This window comes from Mugil cephalus, chromosome 6, assembly GCF_022458985.1.
Source record: "Mugil cephalus isolate CIBA_MC_2020 chromosome 6, CIBA_Mcephalus_1.1, whole genome shotgun sequence".
NCBI classification, from domain to species: domain Eukaryota; kingdom Metazoa; phylum Chordata; class Actinopteri; order Mugiliformes; family Mugilidae; genus Mugil; species Mugil cephalus.
The window spans coordinates 16,193,977-16,221,606 of NC_061775.1; the positions used below are offsets into that span (position 1 = coordinate 16,193,977).

At 40.3% G+C, this 27,630-nt stretch overlaps 1 protein-coding gene across 3 annotated transcripts; it reads right to left on the reverse strand.

Annotated features, from left to right (window-relative positions):
* Window positions 1-372: 372 nt before the first annotated feature.
* nfic (nuclear factor I/C) lies at window positions 373-27,630 on the reverse strand. Of its 3 annotated transcripts, none has more exons than XM_047587252.1 (13): window positions 27,173-27,630; window positions 19,750-19,941; window positions 19,356-19,532; window positions 17,271-17,454; window positions 16,294-16,368; window positions 16,129-16,203; window positions 15,053-15,185; window positions 12,580-12,701; window positions 11,201-11,299; window positions 10,908-11,065; window positions 10,237-10,420; window positions 9,529-9,617; window positions 373-9,162 (listed from the first exon to the last, which is right to left on the reverse strand). In XM_047587252.1, the coding sequence occupies exons 1-13, from the start codon at window positions 27,173-27,175 to the stop codon at window positions 9,142-9,144; spliced, it is 1,512 nt and encodes a 503-aa protein (XP_047443208.1). In that variant the 5' UTR covers window positions 27,176-27,630; the 3' UTR covers window positions 373-9,141. The 3 variants fall into 3 exon arrangements, with proteins under 3 accessions (XP_047443208.1, XP_047443207.1, XP_047443209.1); XM_047587251.1 differs by having other exon boundaries at window positions 11,201-11,314; window positions 27,173-27,628; XM_047587253.1 differs by having other exon boundaries at window positions 11,201-11,314; window positions 19,771-19,941; window positions 27,173-27,625.

Genomic DNA, 27,630 nt, shown 5'->3' on the forward strand with positions numbered 1-27,630 from the left:
GTTTCATTCAAAAATCAAAATGAACCAAATGCATCAATCAACAAAAGACACAATCAAGGTAGTGCACTGAGGGAAAATCCCAAACAGCCCAAACAAAACATACAACAAAACACATTTTTTACATTTTATAAATTCCTGCTCATTGTTCTCATATCAACAATTGGCAGGATGAGAAACTTAAATTGGTCATGTTTTATATTTAAAGTCCACTCTAACTTATAAACCATGTGATTTATTTTTAACATCAGATAACTCCTCAAACTATTATCTCTGTTATTCTGTTCCTTATGCGTTGTGTTGCAAGGCAGGGTTGTTGTCCACACCACAAATTCAGGTATAAAAGACACGAAAAAGAAAAAGAATCCCACTGGCTGAATTGTAGCATAGCTTGTTTATTCATGGTACATTTTTGCATAGGGAAACATACTCATTTCCAGTAATAAATTCATCAGAATCTGCTCATAGCAATAGCTAAATATAGGTCTAAAAATGTCAATATGGCCCACGGCTGATGGACAACACTGGATCAGAGACACAGGTCCGGACAGCTGTCACTCAAACTATGACACATTCAAGCAGGACCATACCACCGTTTGTCCAGTCCCTTAGTTTACATCATGCAAAATAAACACTGATAAATGACAATTGCTTCAGCAGAAAATGTGTCTGAAAGAAAGAAAAAAAAAAGTACTTAAAGGTTTTGTTTTAAAGCTGCTTCTAACTACAGGATAGTCCAGAGCAGCAGCCCTTTCCACAGAAACAATCGAGTCAGAACCACTATCAGCACATGGTAGACTTGCCTCAACCTCATCTACTATTTGCTTGTATTGTCACAGCAGCTGTGTCATCGGGTGGTGAAACTTGACATCAGGATAAGCTCATTAGTCAGGAAAGATGGAAGTGACCAAGGTGAATGAGGTGTTTCAGTAAAGCAAGTAAAATAACTCGTGAGAGGGGACACCACTTTCACCACACACTGGTTATTTTTTTACGTATCAGAGAAACTCATCGTGTATAACATATCAACATATTGAAATTTATTGTTGTCATCCCATAGCTGAACTGAAACAAAAACTTCAAGTCATGCAGTAGGTTGATGAGCTCTCATCCTGCATTTGCTATCGCTGGTGTTGTGTATGTGCAAGTCAGCACAGCAGTCTCTTACTTACTTACTTACTTACTTACTCAGTGTTTTAACAATTTCATGAAAAAAATGATTGAAATATGCGCTCAAATCAAATATTCTCTGAGAAAAACAACCCGACATAAACTGTGCGCTAGCGACGTACCAGCACATAAAGGAATCGGCAGGAGAAATGACACCGGAAACTTTCTAATTGCGCCTGAACAACACTTGATTTGTACCACAGAGAAAATAAATAAAAAATAATAAAAAAAAGGTTAAAAATCCACACCAAATAATATTGTAATTTTCATTATTGGATTTTGTTTTATATATATATATATATAAATATATATATATAAATAGAGAGAGAGAGGAGCTAAGCATTCGAATGTGAATATTTAAACAAAATTTTTAAAAACCAACCGGTCATATTTATGCCGTGTCTTAAATTAAACACAGGTAGCACGAAGCAACTCTTTACCATATTGCCAGAAACACTATAATTATTAGGTGTGTGGCAACAGTGTAACATTGTCAATTTAGCAACTGATCAACATTGTGTTTGTGATACGTCGAATCACATCACAAAATAAAGCAGACAAGGGAGCTCACTATAATACTGGATCAGTAATTGTTCATTATTTAGCCTTCACATGCCGAGTTCGCCCCTAATCTGCCCTCTGTCAATTTTGTGTCCCTTTTACGTGTTTTAACATTTGTTAGCTGCATTTAGAGTTTCATTAAAGTGCATTCTTGAAAGAAAATGAAAACAGGACACAGCTTCAGTCCATGAACCAAAACAAAAATCTACCAGCGAACGGCGAAGGACCATAAACTCTCAAATGACCGAACCTTAATCCCTCTTAAAAATGTTCTTTCAGCGCTTCTTTGAAAACTTCTTCAAATCTTTGGTTTGTTTACGGCACCTCAGGACCTGCACTAGTGATGGCAACGCCGTGTGCTCCAGTTTTCCATTCAACACATCCTGCACAGTTTAACCAGCAGTAAAATGTTAGGCACTGCTTGTAGAGATTTATTTTATTATTAGAGACATCATAGTCAGTGGTACGCTAGGTTAGAGGTTGCAAGAGAGGGAGAGAAATAGTCTGCAGGCTATTATTTCCCCTAAATGTCGATAAGAACTTATTAAAACTTCAGCTTTATAACTATGTCTCTTTGGATTGGTCGTTGCATTTGCGGTTTATTTATGATCATGAAATGTCTCTAATACATTTTGTAGACACTGTTTTTTCTTTTTTTTTGCACTGTGTACCAACAACCTTACATTCAAAAAAATATCTACAGCTTTTCGATCACGTGCCTTTAAATAGGACATAAATGGAGGATTGAAATGTTGAACGTGGCTAAAGGATTCCCACAAATCATCTGTTTAAAAAAAAAAACAGCCTCAAAGTATCTGTAACAGGCTACAGCAACCATACAACACTTGACCTTTCAGTTAGTTCATTTACTGGTTTTGCCATAACGCAGCTTAATGCCTTTTGCAGGAAAGGAAAGAGCTTTCATCCTCCTACTTGCAATGTTAAGCTGCATCCGTCTCGGGTGAATCACCAGGGTCAAACTGAAAATTATAAACTAAATCTTGGCCTGGTTCACGTTAGTCTAGCCAATGGCTTTGAAGGTTAAAAGGGTGTCAGTGTTGCAGTAATGAAAACAAAAAGTAGCACCATTATGAGGTTATTTATTAAGTACTTGTCACTTGGGTGAATAATATGAGATGTAGCTCAGCTCAAACTCAAGCCAGGTCTGGTGTGATAGTACTGCAGGTCTTAGGTCTGTGTAAATCTACTACATTATTTGCATTTTAATAACAATTTTATAAAGGCTTTTTTTTTTTTTTTTAATGCAACGTGTCTGTTTACTGTTGAACGTGAACTTAATTACATGAATTCTACTAAATTTAAGGACATATTCCACATGGGCGGAGCTATAACAAAAAAGAAACACTCATAGGTCAGCTTAACTCAAAAAAATGGAAGAAAAGGGTGTCATTTTTAAAAAATCGTGTACTAGTCTCAGGTCCAGTCATACATTTTTCTAAACACTGTTATGCATTCAATTTCACCGTTTCACTTCACTTAACCTGACATCCAAGACTTACCCATCATAAACTCAACTTTATTACTAAACCAGCCACAGAGTTTCCCCATTTCATGGGTTCACTTACGCAGTTACTTGGCCACCGTCTTAAGAGAGCCAAATTAAAATGCACAAACACAACAGACTTACGCATTCTACACATCGTTTTATAACTAATAAGTTCATGTTGTACATATTTTTATACACATTGCTGTGTTTAAACATATTATTCTATAAGCAAAGTAAATATAACAACTCAAGGAATATCTAAAATGAACCTAAATGCCATGTTGACTAAGAATAGAATTAAGTGCATGCAACATGTAAAATTCAAAGTCATCTATTACCTTTGTAGTACCTTATCACACGTGGTGACATTAGTCACATGGTCGGAGTCATCACACAGGTGAACTGATGTTGTTCTTTTGACTGGTCAAAGCTTCGAAACTCAAACTTGAACACGTTTAACACGCTTCAGTTACATTAGATAAGTGACTTGGCAATAATGGCAAAATGCCAAAATATTCACAATACAGTGAAAGTTTTTTTCCCTGGATTAAGTACTATCGAACGGGATTTTTATGTTTTTAACACAAATTATTTAGAAAAAAACAAACAAACAAACAAACAAAAGATGTTGACAATGCTGAGCAGCATCTTTGAAAAAAAAAAGCACTTTGTTTGCAATGGGAACATTAATGAAGGACTTAACACTAAACAGCAGAGGCACTGAATTAAATCAGCAAGTGCAATCAACACCTGAGTATGGCAAATGATATCTATGAAAAAAAAAATACATTTCTTAAAAGGACGGCCCAACATTTCGGGAACTGGAGTTCTTTTCCTTAACTCATTTCCAGCCACCTGTTTATCCAGGGCTTACTCAAAGTAGGAGCTGTAATTCAGAAGCTATTTCCACTGTCAGATTAAATAAAGCGTCTGTATCTGGAGTGTAAATTACAAGCAATCATGACACCTTTGCATCAGCACAATAGAGGATACGCATTGACGTCACTGCCGCCTGAGGCCACGCCCCCTTCAGTGACAAAAACACAGTGAAATGTATCAGTAAACACAGCGAGACTGTGAAAAAATGTGGATTATCTGATCAAATTAAGGACAACTGGACTCGACAATGATCCATACGAACTAGAATGGAACTGGAAAAGCGGATTAGCCTCAGTTTCAGTTAATTTAAGTTAGTTTTTAGGTCATTTCAGTTATGATAAAATGTAGCTCATTAAAAGATGGTAACGCTAAAAGCTTTACTGATTGGTAACGTTAGCCATACAATACTGTATTAAAAGGATAGTAAGTGCTCACAAATATTACGCTTAGTGTTTTATTGTTACCTATCTTGGAACTGAAATAGTTACTGTCAGTCGTAACTACACCAAGACAACAACATCCACATACTTATCTGACAACTCTCCAGAACGTAACTTCAGAAGTAACATAAGGCATGACTTAATAAACAAAATTTTAAAAAAATACAGCAAAAATGACCTGACACTAAATGTGAACAACAGCACCAGGTTTCTGTGCCTGGATTCCAGTTGTTTCTTTATAAGGCAGCGATCCATTTACTTCTCTTTTCTTTGGCAGTCGGAGATATCGCTATAAAATACATCTCCGACTGCTTTTCAAACGTGTCGGTACAGTCATTCGCACAACAGCCCTTCGCCTTTTAAAAAAAAATAAAAAATTATAATTTAGACCCCATTAAAGCCTATGATTCAAACTAATGCAGCTAATCTCCACGTTCAACTCTCACTTTTTGCCACTCAGTGGCCGTAACCACGGAGACGTCGCTGGCTGTGACGTCACATGCATACCCTCTATAGTTTGACCTTTGTACATATGGCCACCTCTTACATGTAACACGACCGATTTCACACTTAGGTCATTGGATGACAACCGGACCTTAGTCACAAGATGAAACATGTCAGACAAAGCATCAGAAAAAATAAAAAAAAATTAACTGAGTGTCATTGTGGGAAGGGCTGGGGTGTGCTTAGGTCAGCTCAGCACAAAGCTAAGCCAAACACATTGTGTGTTTAGTAAGCTGAGTATCTACGGGCTACTTTACAGGGGGAAGAAAAATCATCTTTCTCATGTGACAGGAAATTCTACAAACTATTCCTTTGACGACGGTGTAAATGCTCACTCATTAGTTGAGTAGAGGAGAGGATACACACCTGCCCCGTTGTCTCGTGTTGCGTTTACTGAGTTAATATTGAAGCTAGTATCTCTGGTGACACGTAGCCACAACCAAAATAATCAGTGCATCTGCTAACGTACTATGTCAAGCAATCCAACATGCCGTTTATTAAGCGCTATCAGCTGTGCCATAAAAAAGTATGATCACTTTCCCATAATGTATTATTATTCTTTGACTAAAGGCAAGGCACATAATGTCTCTTTATGAAATATCGTGCAAAATAGAAGTTTAAGAGAGAGAGAAAGAGAGAGGAAAAGGAGGACGAAGAGCAGGACTGAGATGGAGAGGTATCATCAGGTTGAGCCATGCATTCTTTAGGTCAGCACAGCGACCAGGGCAGCACCATGCAGTATACATCAGCTTTAAGCCAAGTTTAACCGAACTTTAAATCAAAACCAAGCTCATACCGGCAACTTTCACTCTAAATTCTGAACCCCTTTCGTAGGCACTGACTTATGTGAACCCCAAACCCCTGGGAAAAAAAGGAGGAAACGCTCTGACACCCGTGTTCGGACGGAACACGAAGCGAATTCAGGGTGGTGCCAGACTGCATAGTATGTACAGCGTCGATAGAAAGATGCCTTTCCGTCAGTTGAATGTCAAAGATAAAAATCAATATTTCAGTACTGACTGCTCTTCATCTGAACATACCCAGCCACCCTCTACAGGTAGAGTTGGTGCACATTCTTGCAAGTGAAAGACTTTAATAGCGTAAAAAGTATCTTTTACTGCAGCTTGGTGAGTGAATTCACTATAAATCCAAACCAATAATCGCACTGACTGTATCTTTATCACTGGATGTACTGTCCAACCCATAAATATTTAAAAAAGTTATGCATGTTTGATTTATTTTTTGTTGTTGTTCTTCAGGCCATGAGCTAAAGCACATTCTGAAATGTGGGATGAAAAAAAAGGATTATCTTATCCCATCTTATCAAACCAAAGGTTAAGAACATTGTGCTGAGGGCTTTAGGGGCAGACGGTTATTTATCCTCTTGTTTAATATGTTCCAGGTGTCAGCTCATAGACAGACTCTGACGATGCTCTTCCAGGCTACACTGCAGATACCCCTTAAATAAAATTAAAAAATAAAGTATGAAGTTAGTATATTTTTATGAAAACCCGCGTTGCTTTTATCGACTCAGTAAATGTTCAGTTTCACTTTACTTTCCTCTTTCAAACTGTTTGATTGAGGCTTCGTTTTGTTTCATCCGTCCTCAGTATTCCACGGATTTGTTTTTATATGGTTTTGCAAACCGCAGAGCAGTTTAATGTCTTTTGAGGCTTACCCGGGATTTAATCTCACAGTAAACCCTCTGTGGTTCGGTTTACAAGTCGTTATGTAAGACGACATTCTGGAGAGCATTCTCAGTTTACTGTGCTGTGTTAAAGGAGTTTGTAAATATCATATATTTGGTGATACATATTTTCTATGTATTTCATATTGAATGTGCTGAAGCGCAGAGTCTGAAGAACTGGACCATAGATTGGGTTACTGCTCAGACTATGGCAGTGGTTGGAAAAACGGATTTGAATCTATTGTTCCTCCTTTAAGGAACATCTTCGAGGCAGATAAATGATATTTATAGGGACATAAAAATGGCATATAGCTGGGTAACATTTCCCGTGAGTAACAAAACTGCAAAAACTTCATCTTTGCTTGATCTGACTGCATCTCTGCTTCTGACTATTATTTATTTAATCAACTTATTCATGAATTATTTCAATTATTAACAATTACGGATCAACGTTTAGACACGCTGACATTTTCCATTGAAACATTCATAACCTCTTTCTGGACTGTATCCTGTTGGTTAAGAAACTCACGGTTACTTCAAAAAACATGTGGTTTTGAGATGCTGCAGTTACTAAAGAGAGGAATTAATGTTTGGAATTGGATTAAATGTGACATGTTAAATGTTTGAAGACATTCCAGACTATGATAAAATGCAACATTCAACATTTAAAGATAAAAAAAATGGTTCTAAAAACATTATTAAAATAACTAAAGCCATAAAAAGTCTGCCAGAACTAAGTGACACACAGAAGCACGATAGAAATGCACATTGCACTGAAGATCCTCAATTATGGCTTCAAATTCTGGATTTGTTGCTTGTTGGCACTGCTTAACCACCGAGGTTTGACCCAAAGAGACATGCTCTTTCATTCGTCTGTCTCCGTCTCACTGAGCCTGAACAGTAACCAAACACTACAGCTGGTGTTCCTCCGCGGACTGTTCAAATTGTGTTGGGATTGAGTTATACAGCGGACCCTGCAAGGGTTTACCCCTACACGTTCCAGAGACGGACAAGATACCTGGATTTTGTGCTCGGATTGAGTCAGAATGTGCGTGACCTGACCTCATTTTAGCATCAATAACTTCAATAATTCACCAGCACCACCAGAATTTAACCATGGTCATCATAGTGCAGTGCCTCCTACAGGCGTGTCTCGCTCTAATCCACCTGTCACAGTGTTCTTTGAGACATAAACTTACCTGGGGAATGTGCATAGACTTACATTCTTAAGCCTAGCGCTAATGACTAATTTGCTAAGTCTAACCCTAACATAACCCCAACCTTAGCCAAGGATCCACGAATCTCTCTTTCATATACACACACTCACACGCACACACACTTCCTCTTCTCTGACTTGTCTCTCTATTTTATTTATTTTTTTTTTAGTTCTAAAAGAGTTTCCTTGATTTCTAGTGACAGGTGCATGTCAACTCAAAACACTGTACCTTTGTCCATGTGGAAAACCACCAACGTCATGGCTGTTTCATGCAGGCCAACCCAGTTAACGGGAAAACCGGGCGTGGGTCTATACGGGTACGCTACTGGGTATTCTATTGCAAGGAGGCAGAAGTATAGCTCTTATATTACTATTATTGTTTTAAATTGTTTTAAAAAGCCTTATCCAACAGTCTTAAAAACATGAGCGTCACACGGCAACTTAAAGGTGTCAGGCTGATGATTGTCAATAATAAAAAAAGGCAAAGCCTCTATCTTTTGGTGGAGAGAAAAAAAAACAAAGTGCCTTTCACCTTGTCATTTTCTTCAAACGAATCAGTAACAGAAAAGTGCAACAAAACATTACATATGTTAACAATAGGATCTCTCGTTCTTTCTTATTTGCATATATTATAAGCAGCACCTGCAGCAGAGAGGGGCATTCTGGGTTGTTGAACGGGGTGCGAGGTCTATATAGGCCATGTACTGGGTTTAGTGTAAAGACCCAGGGTACAGGGGTAAAGGCTGACATCCGTCCCAGGGAAACAGACCACGTCCTGGGGAAACAGTTAGGTCTTAGTCTTCTAAGGATCTGGTGTGTTGATGGCTGGTCCTGGTCTCTAGTCCATTTTGACCAACCAGACCACTGCACCAATCCGATAGTTTAACTTGAAAATCACAGCTCACACAAGTGCCCCTTTGTGTCAGCTACGCGGTGTCATATAGAGTAGTTCATGGGGCTGTTAAAAGACAGAGTGAGAGCAGCTCCCTTCTTCCATCCAGACCGTGTCTTCCGGCTACCAACACATATATAAATATACTGTGATGTATATCTATATATGTATGAACCCCTCATTACTACAAAGCTGAATATATTTTTCCTTTGGCAACGTCTTGACAACATTGTTTCCTTTCCTCCAGGACATTCCTGCCAGGACAATTACCTTTCCTGCAGAGTTCACTCAGTTGCCCAGATACCAAGACTGGAAAAGAGACAAAAACACAAATTAAAATTTACTGACTTAAACCATTTGAGACTCCCCTTCATCCGCTAACTCCCGTCCTATGTATAACTTTTGTAGTATGCAGTATACACACACCTGCAACCTGGCATTTGCTAAATCTCTTACCTATAAGAGTTCATTGAAAGCGATTATAGTAATATTACAGAGTGAACAAAGAGAAGGGATGCTATGCCAGAGTCGAGAGGTATACATGAAACAATCATCTTATTGATTCTACCTCTTCTTCATTTGTAGAAGAAGAAATCACAGTATAAATTTGACATCCAGCAGATATCTGGAAATTGCTTTTTGGTTTGTCAGGTCTATAGAGTTGCTGGTACTAACCTGGGCCTGGTAGAGTCCACCAGGGTCTCGGGGGGTGACTCCAACAAAGGAGGAGCGATTGGCAGGGGGTGTCCCAGGGGCAGAGTATGCTGAGGGTGTTTAAAAATAAAATCAGGTCTCGTAATCTCTCAAAGCTCGAGGCCATAAAAGTGGAACAATGCTGCACCTTTAACAAAATCTGTCCACATAACTGAGATTTGTCTAAACCTGCGTCAAGACTACACAATTCACCGTGATCGCTTTTTGGCGGTAGACACAGAAATCTGTCCAAAACTGTCCTTATTGTGAGCGAGCTGATGTGTTAACATCCGAGCTAACCTCACTATTTGATTTGTTGGGATGTAAGTGTCTCAGACTGTCCAACATGCTTCCTGCTACTGATAAGACACTCCGCATTCTTGTCATGTTCCCAGCCCCCACTGAACCTACTTTCAAATCTTAAACTGGACACAGCTCCTAAACTCTAAATTGTGCTGAAGTCTGTTGTCGGCTGCAGCAATTACAACAACAGTGTGTGTTCTGGTGTGAAAAATGGACCTCATCTACAGATACCATCGGGTTGCCATCAACTTACCCAACCAACTATCAGCTTGCAAAGAGAAATTTAGTTCAATAAATCCAAATTTCCCACAGGATGAAATATCCCCCTGATGTTCTATGCCTGCAGCATACTATACATAGTTCATATATAGATCTGAAACCACTTACTGGGTGATGTGGGGGAGTTTGCTCCCCCATCAGAGGACGTGGTAGTGGCCTTCGACTCTGTAGGAAGTGTCGGCCTCGGAAGGGAGGACCGGGGAGCAGCCAGAGAAGATACTGGTCCAGGGGTGGTCAGCATCTGAGAGGAGATGTAGTGACTGGGAACTTTCACCTGGTTGCTGCCATTCAGCTGGAGAAATGAGGGACAGACAAATTAAACAGTGTGGCCAGCAGGAATATATATGTAGACAGATGACTCTCATGAAGTGTGGTGTTGTATACAGCTGGAGAAAACATAATAATTTACATTTCCAGTGTAAAAAAGTGTTCTTATAAAGACAAATATAAGAATAACAATGGTTTTCTGTAAAGGAGTAAAAATAATTGATGCAATGAGAACAAAGTTACACTGTAAGCTTTTTAACTACCCTGTACATGTTGAAAGTACATGGTACAAACAGGGTAAAAAATGTTTTGTCTAAATTTCAAAACTATGTCTTCAGTGTTTCTGCCTTGACACCAAGTAGTAGTATTACTTTAAAGCAAATTTTAAACTGTAATTATTAACACCAATCAAGAATAAACGTGTAAAGGTATCAAATAAGTGTTTTACATCTTATCTGAGCCCTTGAAGAAAAGGACCAACATTTGGCCATCTGATGACTCACTGTACTCACTGAACTGGGGCTTTGATTGGCAGGGTCGCAGGCTAAGGAGACCAGGTCTTTTAGTGGGTCCTGGGTTAGGTGGGGGGGATACCGGATTGCTCCGTGGGGGAAGTAGGAGGAGGACGGGAAGTGAAGAGACGAGGAGGGATGGGGACTCCGAGACAGACCTGAGGAAAAAAAATTAAAAGAATTAAAATGACGGTTTGTACTTTTCCAGCAGAAGAAAATGATCTGTGTGTATACGTGTGTGTGTGTGTGTGTATGTGTGTGTGTGTGTGTGTGTGTGTGTGTGTGCTACTGACCGCTGTGAACTGCGATGACAGGCCGGTGGTGCTGAGTGAAGGAGCCCATTCTCGGTGAGTCTTCCTGGGGAGACGGACTGTCCATCTCTGACTTCTTTACTGGAGGAGACAAACCTGAATCACACACAAATCACATGGTAGGACAGGTGTCTACTAATATATAACGCTGTGTCTAAAATGCACCATATTCATTCAATGAAACTGCACAGATGTTGACACTGAGACCATGCAGCTCACTGTCTGTCCAGGATACAACCTAAACCACGGCCTGCCTAATAGAGAAATATATACAGTGCTGATTAAAAGTATTCACACTCAAATACTTGATTCAAAACATCATCAGTCATGTAAGTAGACAAAGAGAACCTAAATCAAATAAATGATTCTGAAGCTTTATGCTTTGGCATTTGTGTATTCAGGAAAATGAGCTAATATTGAAAGATGAAGTGCAACTCTAGAATTACAAGTTCATTTCGAGGCCAAATTAGAGTCCATCTGTTCATAAGAGTTTCCACTCAGTGTAATGAGACTCAGGTGTTGCTCTGTGTCCTGTTTTGCTTAAAGAAAATCTGTCTCTGTCTGATCATCATAACAGATGTTTGTGGAAGTGTGCGATGGCACGGACAGAGGAGCTCTCCTTGTCCTTAGAAAAAAAAGAGTTGTTGTTGCTGCTCATCAGGCTGGAAAAGGGCTACAAAACCATCTCTAAAGAGTCTGAAAGGAACAAATCCACAGTCAAACGGAGGAGACTTAAGACGACAAACAAAGATCCCTCCGAAAGAAATATGTATAATAGTCTGAGAGATACCAAAAGGCCCCAAGCTAACTTCTAAACAACTAAAGGCTTCTCTCACATTGGCTAATGTTACTGTTTATGAGTGGGAAGCTCTCGTCTGCAGTTTCCCAACGATCATGTGGACAAGCCAGAAGACATTTAAGTATTTTTTTTAATTTTTTTTCTGTGGACAGATGAGACCAAAGTAGAATAGTTTGGTTTAAATGAGAGGCTCATATCTGGAAACGAAACAACACTGATAATGTGAAGGAGAAGACGACCCACTAAAACGACCAGATTATGGTCTCAAGAGGCACATTCGGATAAAGATCTTACTTTTCGAAGAAATTTCATATGATGAAACAAAAACAGACAAGTGGAAACCACCCACAGATGTTTCCAGTTTCACACTGGGTATTAAAAAATGAATCATTTTACGACAATTAGCGAGAGGTGTATCAGACTACATTTTCTGCCCAAACAATGATTACTAATTAAATCTAATTTTGATGCATTTTCATACAAACTTTCTTTCTGCCACCCAGATGTGCACACATGCAAGACTGGAGGTGTATTAGTCTTATTCTCGTTGTTATTGTGTTACCTCCTTCCATGTCATCAGTCCAGTTCCTGGAACTGCTGGCAGGAGATGAAGGTGAGTGGTAATACTCTCCACCTGGACTATCAGCGTCTTCCTCCATAGAGCCAGACTTATGGCGCTTACTCCTGTAGACACAGACATGTAGGATTACGGTTTCACAGTGCTGCGGGCAGTGAGCTTAAAAAGAAGTTAGTCCGTAGTCGTGGAATAGACGTTTAAGACCACTGTAAGCCCAGAGAATCTGAGGTCTATGTCAAAGTGTGTTACTTTCATTTGGGTTCTCTTTGTCTGCTTTCGGGAAGATCTGCTGATGTTTTGAATGAATGAATGGAGAATTTTAGTCAAAACTACAAAAACAACGCTAACAACGTTTTAATTCATTTTTAGATTTTGAGCGGCACAAACTTTTAAGCAGCGCCAGGTCAGAAAAGGGCAGACGTCCTTCACTTGTCATATTGTGGCATGGTTGCATTTAGGGAGACCTTTCCAGTGATGCTGTAGCTGTGTCTGGAATAGTCAACAACAATGTGTATGTCAGTCTGTAACCGTGTACCTGGTGTTCAGTCCCACAAAGTTTCGAATTTGATTGATTTCCTTTAATTTAACGCGGCGCTAGTCACACCTGACATTTACATGCAGTGCATAATCCAATAATGGTATCAAGTGCACCTGTAAACACATCCAAGATGCACCGAGGGAGATCTGACCTCTTAGGCTGCAGCACCAGACTAAGAGTAAAAATGCTGTTTGGAAGTAGGGCCACATACCAGTCACGGGAGTGCAGTGTCAGTACGCCACCTCACACCTGAGATGAGAACGAATCTCCACATGTGTCTGCAGCGACCACTTGTGACTGGATCTGTGTTCCCGTGCACCCACTGAAATAAATGACTGCATCACTTGGTGCGCAGTGGAATATTACGCAAACAACTGGAATGTTTTGTTTGTTGTGTACGGGAGGCTTGTGGTTGAGTAAGTGGTTCTTCGATGTGTGCCAGGATGCATCGTGTTCGTACTGCCAGAGAGAATGTGGCCAAATGTGGTCTGAGAAAATGGTGCATCTTGTGCATCCTCGCTGCACCGTGGCTGCGTTAACACCTGTGCTGAGCGGCACACCTTGAATCAAATCTCTATCTATACATCACATGCGTCTGCTTCAAGGACTGCCATCACCCTTTTCTGCAGCCTGAGCGATCACGCAAGTGCTGCGACAATAAGTTACATGTCCCACTGTGAATGTGACAGCACTCAGCCACTACATGCGACCGTATCCAGCTGCAGCTCGCACACAGAAAATACTACTCCCCCTACAAAACACATCCAATGAAGCTGTGCTTCCAAATATGGTTTGTGACCGTGATGGCATCTGTCCGCACATAAAAACATTGCGCAATGGATCACTGCTCAAATGGGAATAACTATGCGAAGTATGACAAAATATGTTTATTAAACATCTTTTAATCAGTTAGTCTGGGCTTCCTGACCAGTGGCAATAAACCACATGCTGATTCTGAACTTTGTTGTGGACGCACACATTGAATAGTTTTAGCTCAGTTCGTATATTTCAGAGCAGGAGGAATGGAAATATTCTCTTCCATCCAACTTTTATTGCCCTACATGTATTTTAGCTTGAGGAGTGGAACAATGCAGAAATTTTATTATAATTGCAACTGCAAAGCTTGTAGGCTGTGAATGAGAATCTCTTACATGTTTAATATTTCAAATATATTTAAAACACGTCTTAGTCTTTAGTTGTATTCGCATATGCAACGTTTATTTCTTCATTTGTACATACTGTAATAAGTCCTTCTACATTCCCCTCTGGCCTCCCAGTACATGTAAAGCGCTTCCACCGACCCCAAAGCTGGCAAAGCCCAAAAGGCCTCCTGTCTGGTTTTGACAGCTTCCTTTATCACTGGTTTCCACCAGCAGCTCTCAGGTTGCCACCATGACTGACACCAGTGACCTTCTGACCACAGCTCCCTCTGGCTGCCAGAGGCTTTGAATGAGGCACACTGAGATTTCCTGTTCTCAGCCTAAACTTTAGCGCATTAGAAGTTCTTCCAAAGGTTGGAGTTGGGGAACTTGTACAGAACAGGGGCTTCTGTTAGACATTTTCCAGATAATGTCCTATGTCCCCAGACCTATTAGTATCCTCTCAGCCTCAGTTGATTAAGTTCTACAAATTGCTTTTGGTTATTTCTGTAAAATCGTTTTATGTGTTTATGAAACACTTATTATTATTATTATTATTATTTTAAGCCTCTAAAAACGGGGTCACACAGAGGCGAGGGTGGATCTCTATGCCAGACTAGGACATTTTGACAATAAATTCAGTTTACTTCAACACGATGGAATAATTGATCCTCTTAAAATTTATGAATAAATTATATTTAGGGTGGGGAACAGATCATGTCCATTAATGTCCTCACAGACGTGGCCGTACCAAAACATGCAATGATGAGTGTGAAATTACCCGCTGGATGAGGTGCTGGCCAGGGATCGTCTGAGGCTGACTGGCTGGTTGACAGACTGGTTGAGGTCGTAGCCCAGATGACCCTGGAGCTCCCCCATGGAGAAACCAGAACCGACTCCTGTTATTACCGGAGCTACAAAAGAGAAAACAGACTCTGTGTCTATGAATTATATATTTCTGTCTATTGGCCAGTTTAATGCCAAAGTATTATTAGTGCTAATCAGACACCCTAACCAGCTGTGAAGTGAAGTGCATGAATATGTTAAAGTAATCACTTAATATACATTATATTGGTAAACATGACACCCTGGCTCCTTTATGATTCATACATCGGATCAGTCATAACAGTAAAACCTCCTGTTCAACTCTCAGATGCTAAATACTGAACTTGTGTGTTGCTCCATGTTTGATATTTACTAATATTTACCGCACTCACCTATAAAGGTTGTGCCTTAACCCTCTCCCCTCTCTTCAGTTCTCATCTCCCACCCTCCTCATCCCTACTCTTTTCTTTTCTTCCACTTCCACTTTTCATTACAGGAACCCTCATCTCATCTGGAAAAATTCTGCAGCCTTGATGCTTTCTCTTCAACTCCTCTCATCCCTCCGTCTATTTCCCTCACGTCCCGTCTACCAGTAAACTTATTTGCATCAATTAATTCAAGGTCTCTTTTTAGTGAATTCACTCTCGCTAAGGTGGGCGGAGTGGCTCAGTTGACCCTATGCAAAGAAGCACTTATGTAATTAATGGAATATGTTCCCATACAAAGTATATCATGAATACTTACTTATATATACAGTATACTGTATGCTATTTGACATTTAATCAAGTGATGGTAACTGCAGGCTTCTGATTTGCAAATGCTATAAAAATAAACATCCACATTATAATTGGAGACCTTAAGAGTTCATATTCCCTGTGTTTAATGGTTTGAAAGTCTGTCTGTAGACATAACGACATGCCATGCACAACGTAGCTCAAACATGAACAGTGTGGAATATTTCGTGAAACAATGCACTTTGGTAGCACAGGTGGGTAAAGGCTAATAATCATAATCGTTGTAACTGAGACTTACTTCTCGTCACCTGGACCAGTTCAGTAACAGTAAAAACGCCTGATGTCACAAAACTCTCTTGGAACTCTGGACCATCTGCAGAAACATGATGTGATTTACATTTAATGACTCGGGTCACACAGAACTTTTGGTTTAGCCATATAGCTACATTAACAGCTACACTACCTATGTTGGCAGTTCGACTGTCCTCCTGATCAGAACCAACTCCTGTACAACTGGGAGGGCTCCTCTGGTCCGCCTCTGTGGAAAAACAGACGGAGAAAAAGTAGGAAAGTAGAACAAGTGCCACTGTGTGGTTGTCCAGGTTAAAAAAAGGTGTCCTACAGGATAGTCCCAATAGTGTAAATGGAGCCTGAGCCTGAGGATAACCCGAGGAACCCAAGGTGTTTTACTACTATAGTATTCCTTTCTATTTTCTATTCTAGGAAAGAGTGGTGGTCCACCTCACCAATATATTGGAGAATGACTTAGATACAACAGGTAGCTAGGTCTGTTTGGACCATTGGTTTAGACTCGGTTGCACAACAAGGTTTATAAGAATTGCATTTGATATGCTTTACACATATATATATATTGGAATTATTCGATTAGCAATTTAACCATTTAATTCATTTTCAATTTATACAAAAAAACTAAAATTGCAACATTTACATTCTAACATTTAATATTAGTTAGTATTATTTTTACTATTGAATCCTTTGTCTGCAGTTAGGACACATTCTCCTGGCTTCAAAAATTTAGTGACTTCGATGAAACAAACGCCGGCTTAGATGATGCCTTCACGAAAATTTGGAAATTCTATATTCCAACTAGGAAATGTCAGACTTCTGATATCATGACATTGACTTTACACGTCCCTGAAGGGGGCGCGGACCCCGGGTTGGGAACCACTGATCTAAAGTAATGTATCTACATGAGGAAACGTTGTTTGCTAGGAGGAACACACTGTCTAAAATGTGCAAATTTGGATATAATAGTGATGTGCTATTACAGTGGAGGACGTTATCTGTGAAAAATGAATGAAAATAAAGATAAAACATATTTATACTAACAAAAGGATGAAAACATGTAACTTGCTGTAGACTATTCCATGCTGGCCGGGGCCATATGAGGACGCCACTATAATGAGTGCTGGTAAATACCTCTCTCGTGTACGTAGTAAGCGAGGTAGAGGTCGAGCTCTTTGACAGAGACGGAGATGTGTCGAGGCTGGACGCAGAGTATCGGGTTGGAACACTGGCCTCCTTTCACGAGACGTTCGCCATCGGTGCTTTCCAGTGGGATCCCTTTAAAAAGGATAACCATCACCAGGTCCAATCTCCACACCTCGGAAAAAGACGAAAAACAAAATAATTACTCGTTCTGTGGATTAACTGCGTCAGTCCTCGTCCTGAGGTGTATAATACTGATTCACTGTTAATTTAATTGCTGACCAGGACAACATTTATAACTCTAAAAATAACCTCAGGGTTCATGTTGTTGCACTAATGTCCTGCCGTGGATGCGACACCACTGAACATATTCATAAGGATATATTCTGCGGTGTGTTTATTACCATGCAGCGTGTCGTAACCAGGTGGCCCCACATTGACAACATGCTACATGTGCGGTGCACCCAAAATAGATTGTGTACTCTCGTACTGATACGAGATTTGATTTCTAGCAACAACAACAAGAATACAAAGCAGGAACTATCATCAAGAGCAGAAAATGCACGAATGCAAGAAGTAAAACAACTCGTGACTGACAAAGAAAGTGGTATTGAAATCAAGGAAACAGGAAAACGTGTTCTAGGCAGTAGTAATTCAGATATCTGGTTTTAAAAACAGGAACTGTACAGACAGAAAGTAAAGTAGAGCAGAACCTCAGGTGCAACTGCTGAATCAGGACAGTTGCGCAAAGGTCGTCTCACAGGGAATCTGACTTCACACCCAGATCCAGTCTGGAGACCAGATTTCTTTGTCTTCACTGCTGCATCTTGGAAGTTTTATACGTGAAATAATGTTGTAAGAGTCCGTTACATTAGTAATAGTAAGTATTAAAGTGTGAAAACTTGTGATAGCCTTGGGTTGTTAGTTCATCGTACTATGAAACATGTCGGAGCCAAACTACGTTACGTAGAACCATCTGACAAGTTGTACTTGGGCACAGATTAGGCCGGTACATTCAAAAACTTTTAGCAGGAGATTTAATCACATGCTAACTTAAAAAAATCAAATCTACAAACATAACTATAGAGTACCAAAGTGTTCGTATGTCGTAAGGTAACAGAAAATTGTTGCCATATCTGATTAAAAAAAAGCTGCAGATAAAAGATTTAAGTGACAGCTTTTACACTTAAACATGCCTGCAAGCGGTTTTCTGACCATAATGGATCTGCCACAAGCACACAGAAGAAAATTTAGTAGGGTTAATCTGGCTGAGAATCCAGCTGCCTGGCAATGTTAAAGAGTTACAGTTATACTCATACGTTTACATGGTGCTGGGAGAATAAGCGATTTGCTGTTTGTTGTCGATATTAATTGATTTCTTTCTGCCTACATGAACTCAAGACAAATCATGAGTCAAAACAGTTTTCTTCATTAAATTATTGTGGCAAATGTAACATCCAATCAAGCAAGAACAATACAAAAAAGGGCATCTTTGTGACAATGCTGAGCAGAAAATTAACATCAGAGCATCATCACATATAGTTCTCGTTAGCCAGCGCTATTCACACGGATTATTTGCAGCTCCTGCTCCATGTTGTTTCAGGTGGTAGCACAAGTTTGTTGTGCTGCTAACTTTAGTTTAAAAGAAACACAACCCAGGTGTCTGACATTGCGAAATCGAACTATATCAGTTAGCGTTGTTTGTTAATATGTTGCTGTCTTAGCCACTGCAGCTGTTATGAATCAAGCTTGTCGTGTACAGACAAAATTTAGATGCGCCAACAATGGAAGGAAATGTCACTTTGTCGCTAATGAACCAGCGTTTGTGTGGCAGTCCTGATGTTAATCCGACAGAAAGGCTAGCAGTTCATCTGAGGAAACCCAACAACATCTCAGGACTGTTCTGTACCGAGGGACGGGCTAAAATCCCTCCATCAACAAACTGTCTGTGTATCATCAAATGATGCCGTGACAGGTGTCCCCTGCATATGGCAAACTGTGCCTCAACGACATACGAGACAGAATAAAATACACACCTTAGCTTGTCTCCAACAAATACAATAAAACACAGTTTACCTTGTCTGCTTGTCGGAGACAATCTATGCGTCTCATTTTGCCTTTCTGGTCGGGGTTGGACAACACACAACAGGCGGCTTTCTTCCCGGTGATTGACAGCACAAAGTCTTCTCTGCATTCAGGTCTAATGTCCTTTCTTAGCTTAGCCAAAAGACGACTGGCCCACTTCTGCTTAACCTACGAAAATAACGATATTGTAAAGGAAGAGATACAGTTCAATACATATTAATACTAAATTTAATAACACACTGTTATTTTGGAATACATTAAATATATGAATGTGTCGTAAAACCCTGGTGTGGCTATGAATAACTTAGGTGCACACAGTTTGGATGCAAAATAAATTATTTAAACTGCTTCAAAATGAATTTATATGCAAATTTCAGTTATCCACCTCTCCACTTATCCATCCCACCTCTGCCTTCTCCCCCAGTAGTTCATCTTTGACGGCTCTCTCTTCTTCTTTAGTCATCCTCTTCTCGTGTTTTTTGAAGTATTTCCTTTTCCTGGCCTGGAGGTTGAACCATGTGTAGGCGAAGGCACGGACCTGGGGCAGCAGAGCCTCAATGAAAGGATGGAACTCATCCTGTATGGAAAAAAAATCAAAAACAAAACAGAAAGACACAGTACAAGACGGTTATCGCCTGCAGTGTATTTCATTATGAAAATGAGGTTTGGTTGCTGAAGGATTTCATGACTCAGTATCCGTTTAAGCTGCTGAGTTGCTCTTAGAATGGGGTGTGATGGTATGTCTTGCAGAAGAAAGAGTCCACCATTTTCCACCATTTAAATTATTTTTTACAACGTCTGCAAAAAATCTTAGGTTACAAATTGATCTGTAAATCAACGTAACTTTATACGTTAAATATTTACGCTGAAGTAAGTTTGTGAAATTATATTAAAGTTGGTCTACAGGGGCCAACGCGAGTCTTTTACATACAGTATTTGAGAGTAGTATTTTTTACTGGAGCTTTTACTTTGAGAGTGGCTTTTGTCATGATGGAAACCATCAGTTTGGTTTAATAAGTCCACTCGCTATATTCTTATCACAAGTATAATCTCTACTATCAAATTAAAAACTAAAAAAAAAAAAAAGGCAATTGAATAAAATATATATAGCCCGGAATGAGTGAGTGCTTCCTTTCAAGTGAACTAATTCCACGGAGGTGTCTAGTCTCAAAATTAGTCAAATGAAGATCACCTGAGGGCGGTGACTGTGTCTCAGTATAGAGACACTTGTGTTTGGGAGGTCCAGTCACTGATGAATCAGTATTCCCAGCTACAATTACACCATGAAGACAAACTAACACCCCAAGCAACTCTGACAAATTGTTATGGAAAGTTTAAGTCAGGGAATGGGTACAAATAAAATGTCCAATAAAATGTCACTCTGGAGTTCAGATAAATACATCATACAGAAATGGGTGGCACAGGCCTTATGTGCGGACCTGCCTAGAGCGAACTGTCCTCACAAAATGAGCGGCCGTGCAAGAAGGAGACTAAAGAGAAAGAGGGGAGTTAAAAGCTGCTGCAGCTCAGATAGGAGAGACTCTGCTTACAATAACTGTTGCACGGCTGAAAGCTTTATGAGAGGGATGAAGCTCTTAATAAATCTCGACAAGAGTTCATCTGTGGAGGATTCCACGGTCAACAGGAAGAATGTTTTTGATGAGACAGTCACGACAAGCACCCCGCTGCGAAGCACGGTGGCGGCAGCATCATGCTGTGAAACTGCTTCTCAGAGGAAGGCCTTGGATGTCTGAAAAGGTCTAGGTTGAAAGGAATGCAGCAAAATATCAAAAAACCCAGGAAGACAAACTGACCCAAGAATACAGCAAAATCTACACAGACGTGGTTTTAAGTCCAAAAGAGAATTTAGAGAATCTACCTACCTACCTACAAGGGGTGGAGTCGAACCCAAATATGGTGTTCAGACAGGCAAAAATAACGAATAACTAAGCGTTTTTTTTTTTTTTTTTTTATACAAATATTTATTTCGAACAAATAGTTTTCAAATTATTTGTATTCGAGAATAAGAAAAACATCCTATCAAAAAGAAGCTGCTTTTCATCGTGTGACTGCAGTGAATATTTGTGCGTCTGCTCAGACTGGGTGACGTTCAGGATTCAGGGTGAAAAGTCTCAACTCTGTCGACGAAACACGACTTAACTGCATCGTTATTTTCGTGAAATAGATTTTTTTTTTTACTTTACGGGGACGTGGAGGCAGCAAATTACTTTTGGGAAGCAGAGATTATTCTGTTACATTAGTATTGAGACGTCTGCAGTCAGGTTCTCTCATGTTAGCATTCGTTAGCTCGGTAATTCAGACTATTGTCTATTGCTAATGGTAAATGGTCTTGTTTTTATATAGCACTTTCCTACATACTGAAACTCAAAGTGTTTTACAGTCACAGAGGTTCAGTGTCTTACTCAAGGACACTTTGGTATGTGGTACATTCTGGGGATTGAACCTCTAACCTCTCTACCTACTGAGTCACAGTCTATTGTCTCCCACAAGCACCAAATCATCATCACAGTCATGTTCTGCCCCTTCAAGTCAACCTGAATCACCTCTATTAGCTACAATAAATAAAAAACATCAACCAATTTTTATAATGGATAATTAAAGAACACTTATTTTTGCACATGCATGTCCTAAAGTAGAAGTGTAACTCACCTACCCTGGTTCCATTTATTCAACCAATGAAAGGGGAAAAACACTGTAGCTTACTAATCAGAACGGAACATAGACAAACAGTTGCTGGCTAACCTTTCCACATTTTCACCACCTGCTGCTTAAAAAGCTAAATATGGAAATAGTATCCCAGAGTAACATCAGTACATTACTGAGACTGCTTTAATTGACTGTTGGTCCAAGCATATAATGTAATAAAACAGGGGGTTATACTTGGTTCAAGAAAATGTGGATGGATCAAAACTCACAATGATGAACGTGGTAGTAGTGGGTGTATATAATAATTTCTACCAGGTTATCAGCATACACGACAAAACAGACAGCAGTCTTCATCAGTCTTCAGTGGTTATTGAAGGTTAAACCAATTAAAGTAGTGATTGTTGTTCCAACTCTTCTTCTGTGTTACAATCAGTCTAAAACGTTGTGTCATTGTATTTGACATTTCTGTGAGGATTTATTTCAGCTCCTTCTGCAACATTTCTATTATTCGATTAAGGTCAGGAAATTGATTTGCCGATTCCAAAACATTCATTTTGTTGGCCATTAATTGATTTTTTTTGCTGTTGTTGTTGTTTTTCTGTAACCATTCTTTTATAAAACGACTTACGTGCTTGGCCCACAAATGGAAATTCACAGATTCAACAATTTTGACAATGATTAAAATGACTTGAATTATATTTATATCACAGACCAACGACGTTAATGTTATATTTTATTTGTTTTATTTGAATCAGCCAGTGTCCTCTTTAGACCTCATCCAGATCATCATTTTCTTGTGAAGGTGGACATCTCAGGCACTAGGGAAGGTTCTGTGTAAACGGAGGCCACTGTACCCAAATATCAGTGCAGCACTGCAACCACCTACTCACTCCCTTTTAATGATAGTACAGCTACATGTCTATTGGGTTGGAATCCAACATGTTAAGCCTATTGTTAAGCCCTGCGCTGCCCACCTCAAATTCTCTGATTCTTTCTATACTCATCCAACCAACCTTATTTGTATCCCGAACTAAAGCTGTTTCCACTGGTGCTCTGTACCCTCCCAAGACGGTAATTGACCTCCTACTCTAAGCACAGGAGCAGCACTGGTTGAAGTTACCAACAATCTCTTCCTGGCATCAGATGATGGACTTGTGTCTATACTTGTCAGTGCTTTACACAAAAGTAAGTTATGGACTTCCTTTAACAGACTACAATATACAAACAGACACATATTGGACGTACAATAGACAATCCCAGTATTCTGATTACATTAGAGTAGTTGGTACAGTCAATATACAATAACTAATCTAATATAATCAGCAAGTTAAATATACACTGATAGGAGTTGAATTTAAAGTTTTATTCTTGATGTTCCTCAGGGTTCTGTGCTAGAGGTAGAAAGGCTTTTCTACTTGGGCAAATACTTTTCACATTATACAAGCTTCCCTTAGACAATATTATTAAGGAAACGCTGCATAAATTTCCATTGCTCTGCAGATGACACTCAGCTGTATTTTTATACCACTTTGGTCTTGCTTATATTCACTCATCTCAGTCTCTCGTGCAAAATGCACCAGCTTTACCTTGTACTCCTGTATATAACATTATTATGTTCTACATATATGCTTTAATTACATGCGTGTACCGATTTAGCCACAACATTATGACCACTGACTGGAAAAGTAAACCACACTGACCATCCTGTGACATTACAGTGTTCTGCTGGGAAACCTTTGGACTTGACATTCATGTGGATCTTTCTTAGACATGTACCACCCACCTAGACCAGTCGCACCGCAGGATGCAGAAGAAAAACACAAGGCGTTGACCTGGCCTCCAAATTCACTAGATCCCAAACTGGTCAAGGATCTGTGGGATGCATTAGAGCTAGCCTGATTCACACCCCATAGGACCCAAACACAACATTGTGTTGCCAGACACCACAGGTCACCCTCAGAAGGCCCATGTCCATTCTCTGATGAGTCACCACTGTTTGAGAGGCACAAGGGAGACCTACACAATGTTAGAAAGGTGGTCATAATGTTACGTCTGACCAAAGTTTTTTCTTTGCCTCTGTCACCTTTCAAGCTCTGGGATCTGTAAAAGGTTCTTGAGACAATTTCTATTGTTGTTGACGCTATATAAATAAAATTTAACTGAACTGAATTGAATTAATGCAGCGGCTACTGAATGTACACAGTCAAGGCCATTGTCTCCAGTATGTCATCTGCTAGAAAGATTAAGGACCATGTCGCTAAATCACGGCGGTGGGCAGGTTGTTGTCATGCTCCCTGCTGACTGGCAGTAACTTCTCTCCCTCTTCAGTCTTTCTCTGTTTTCTTGTTGGTTTTTGAACAGACAGCATGCGAGGAGCCAGTTTGTGGTACCGCAATGCTATGGTCCAGCGGTAGACCACAACCAATGGGCAAGAATGGAGAGGTCAGAAAGTGAAAAGAGGAGAATATGCAAAAAAGAAAGTATGGAGGAGTCAGGTGTGGCATTCAGACTCTACTTAGGTCACTTGTTAGGTTTCCAGGCTAAAAGAAACCGAATATGAAAGTACAGTACTGAAACTTCTCAAGCAATGACCTGGGGCTATGTTTTTCAAGTTTTTTGATCAAATGCAAAAAAAAAGGAGAAAATAAATGAATGCTATTAAATCTATGAGGGAATTTAAATGTCGCCTTTGTTGCATGGCGTCCTATTCAATTAGGAATTATCCAATAAAATGGCAAAAAGGCCGAAGGAAAGAGAAATTATAATTGTATTCACATAACTATAATAAAAACTGTACAGGGTGTTTTATCTCCTACTGGTGAAGGGGAAAAATAAGCATTTTCACCTGAGACACGTAGAGGAGCGGAGAGGGAAGAACACATCATTTTGATAATAGCGCGCTTTGGCTTTGTATTAACATAAATATTCCTGGGTGGACAATTTACATCCCCATAGCGTTGCCTGTTCTTAAGCAGATTGCTACATGCTCTTCCACACTGATGTAGTTAGGCAGCTGTGCCTGTGGGTTGGAGAAAATGCTGATTTTTTTTTTTTTTTTTTTTACGAAGAACCCAGACATGAGAGAGAGCTCTGGTTGCCTCAGATGACTCTGCCACGTTAACTCCAGAAACGATGACATGCCAGAAAGTTTAGGCTCCGGAAAATTCCCCCCGCAGAAAGCAAAACAGAGAAAAGTTCGAGGCAATCAATGTCCAGTGAGTATGCGCAGAGGTGAAACGGAGCATGTCACAAGAGAAAGGAAGGAGATGAAGGATCACGAAAGAAAAGAAAAAGAAGTTAAATGACATCATGAATTCAGCCCATCCCAAACTATGGACTATTCAAGCTGCAGGCTCTGCTGCCCTCTTCCTCCACCAGTTTATCTCAGGATTACTTCATACACAGGGTGCTACAGCAGGCACTATGGCTCTATGTCGTGGTCTTCAACAGCTTGGATTCATATCACATATATGCAGAAAACGAATAATGGCGTAATAAATCACCTTAGGAAATATCATATAATGTAGGATTTAAAACTTAGAAACCTCTTCTTGTCTGAATAGCTTTTATCCCAAAATGAATACTTTTCATAGCCGAAGTTAACCAGGCTGCATTTTTCTAATAACACTGATGTGCTCCCATGCAATGCTTTTATGTGTAACAAGATCACTGTGTTAATGCCACTTTTACTTCAGTAAAGAGCTGAATACTTTATCTACCATTGCTAAAATAAATAAATAACTAAACATGGAAATATGGGAAATGGATGTGTCAGTTGTATGTATGACAAAAAAAAAATGTGATGGGTCTTGTTTTGGAGAAGTGATCAATAATCAGGACTTTACTTCAACATCAAACTTTGTGCACACTGAAGCTCTGGTGATGCCTCAGCTATCTATTAAATAGCCTCCAGCCTAGGAAAGCTTACTTGTAGAGTGGCTCACATCTCAACTTTATTAAGAGGTTTTGTGTGTTTCAGACTGAGGTGAACTGGGTGACTAGTTGTCTCGGTCATGGGGAAGATCGGTGTTTTCCTAGCGGGACTCTGCCTCGGTAATGAGCCGGCGGAGGAGGGCCTCTGTCGGCTTGTCATTCTAACTCAGCCCGCTGGCTCTAACTGCGGCCATTTTCTGCTGACTAACACAAACGCGCATAAACATCCACTCGTCCACAAACCGGGAGGGTTAGAGGCTTGAACTGAACTTCAACTTGGCCTTCCACCACACGGCGTAGCGACCGGAACAGGACACCCTGGGCCTGCTGCAGCAAGACCGGCCACAAAGCCCCAACTTTCATCCCTCGACTTTCACACCTGAAACCGATCCACGCCACAGCCCGTGTTTTGCGATTAACATCCAGCCGTCATGGGTCGAGAAGCAGGCACATTTTTGGCCGCTGGGATCAAGCCTGCGCGACGCCGAGATAACCTCGCTCTCCTGCACCTTGGCGACACACATTCAAAACTTCATTCAGAACTGCGGGACTTTAGAGTTGATTTGTTTTACGAGAGGCGTACACATTGTTTCACGCGTGACACGAACCCACCCCTCCTTAGATGGCCTGTTGGCAAATTCGGCACAGACATATTAGGTAAAAAGCGTACTAGGACAATACAAATTAAACTTGCAACAATCGTTAAACGCTGCAGTCTCATGCCAGCGCGGCTTGTTAAGGTGGAAAACGCCAGATGAATGAATAAGCGAACCGACTGGAAAAGTTGGGATTTTATGAAAGTATGGAGAGTTTTGCGCTCGGTGTGTGTGCGCCGAATTTAAGGGACGGGCACTGGCAATTCAGCGTTGCTGTAGAGTTGTGTTGTTCCGGAGTGTCTATTTGCCATCACGCACACAAATATTTTATTTGGGCGATTCTGAATGAAGTTCAGCGTCTCTTCGCGGGCAAGCGTCGCGGATGGGACCACAATCGGACGCCGCAAGAAAACTAAAAGGACAGAAAGAAATAAAGAAAAACTGGCTTGTTGACATTTGGAGAAATGCAAAGAGGCCGCTTTCTGCTCCACTTTCAGCTGCGCAGTGTATGTTACTCATTCAGCTCCTCGCATTGCGTATTTTGGAAAAATACGAAGCAGCAGCACACAGATAGGAAGAAACACTCTACAACAGAATAGGTTTTTGTCCTACCATTTCGAAGCTAAGCCGACACCGGAGGGGAGTTAAAGCTGATTTGAATGCCTGCTCATCTTGCGCTGTTGTTTGTTATAATTCAGTGTTTATTAAAAAATGATCGTGCCCGCTGGAGTAAATCCGCGGTGCTCAAGACCAGAAACGTCCCGCATCTATCTCCGGGCTCCACGGCAGTTCGTCCCCCGCCCGGTAGGCTGCGGCAGAAAGGAATAGCGCCACATTAACCTCAGCTATCTTCTTTTCAGCTTCCTCTATGGCTCTGTCTGTCCGCCTCGCTTGTTATTTCTCCCCCTCTCCTGCTCCTGTTCCGGACACCGTTTATCCTTTCATTTGTGTCGTCACTTTTCCATTTCCATTCCTTCCTCATTTCGCAGCCACAATTCACGTGTTTTCATTTTCTGCAGTTCTTCCTTTCATGTGGGCCCAACTTTATGTTACTGCTCTGGGTTTTTTGT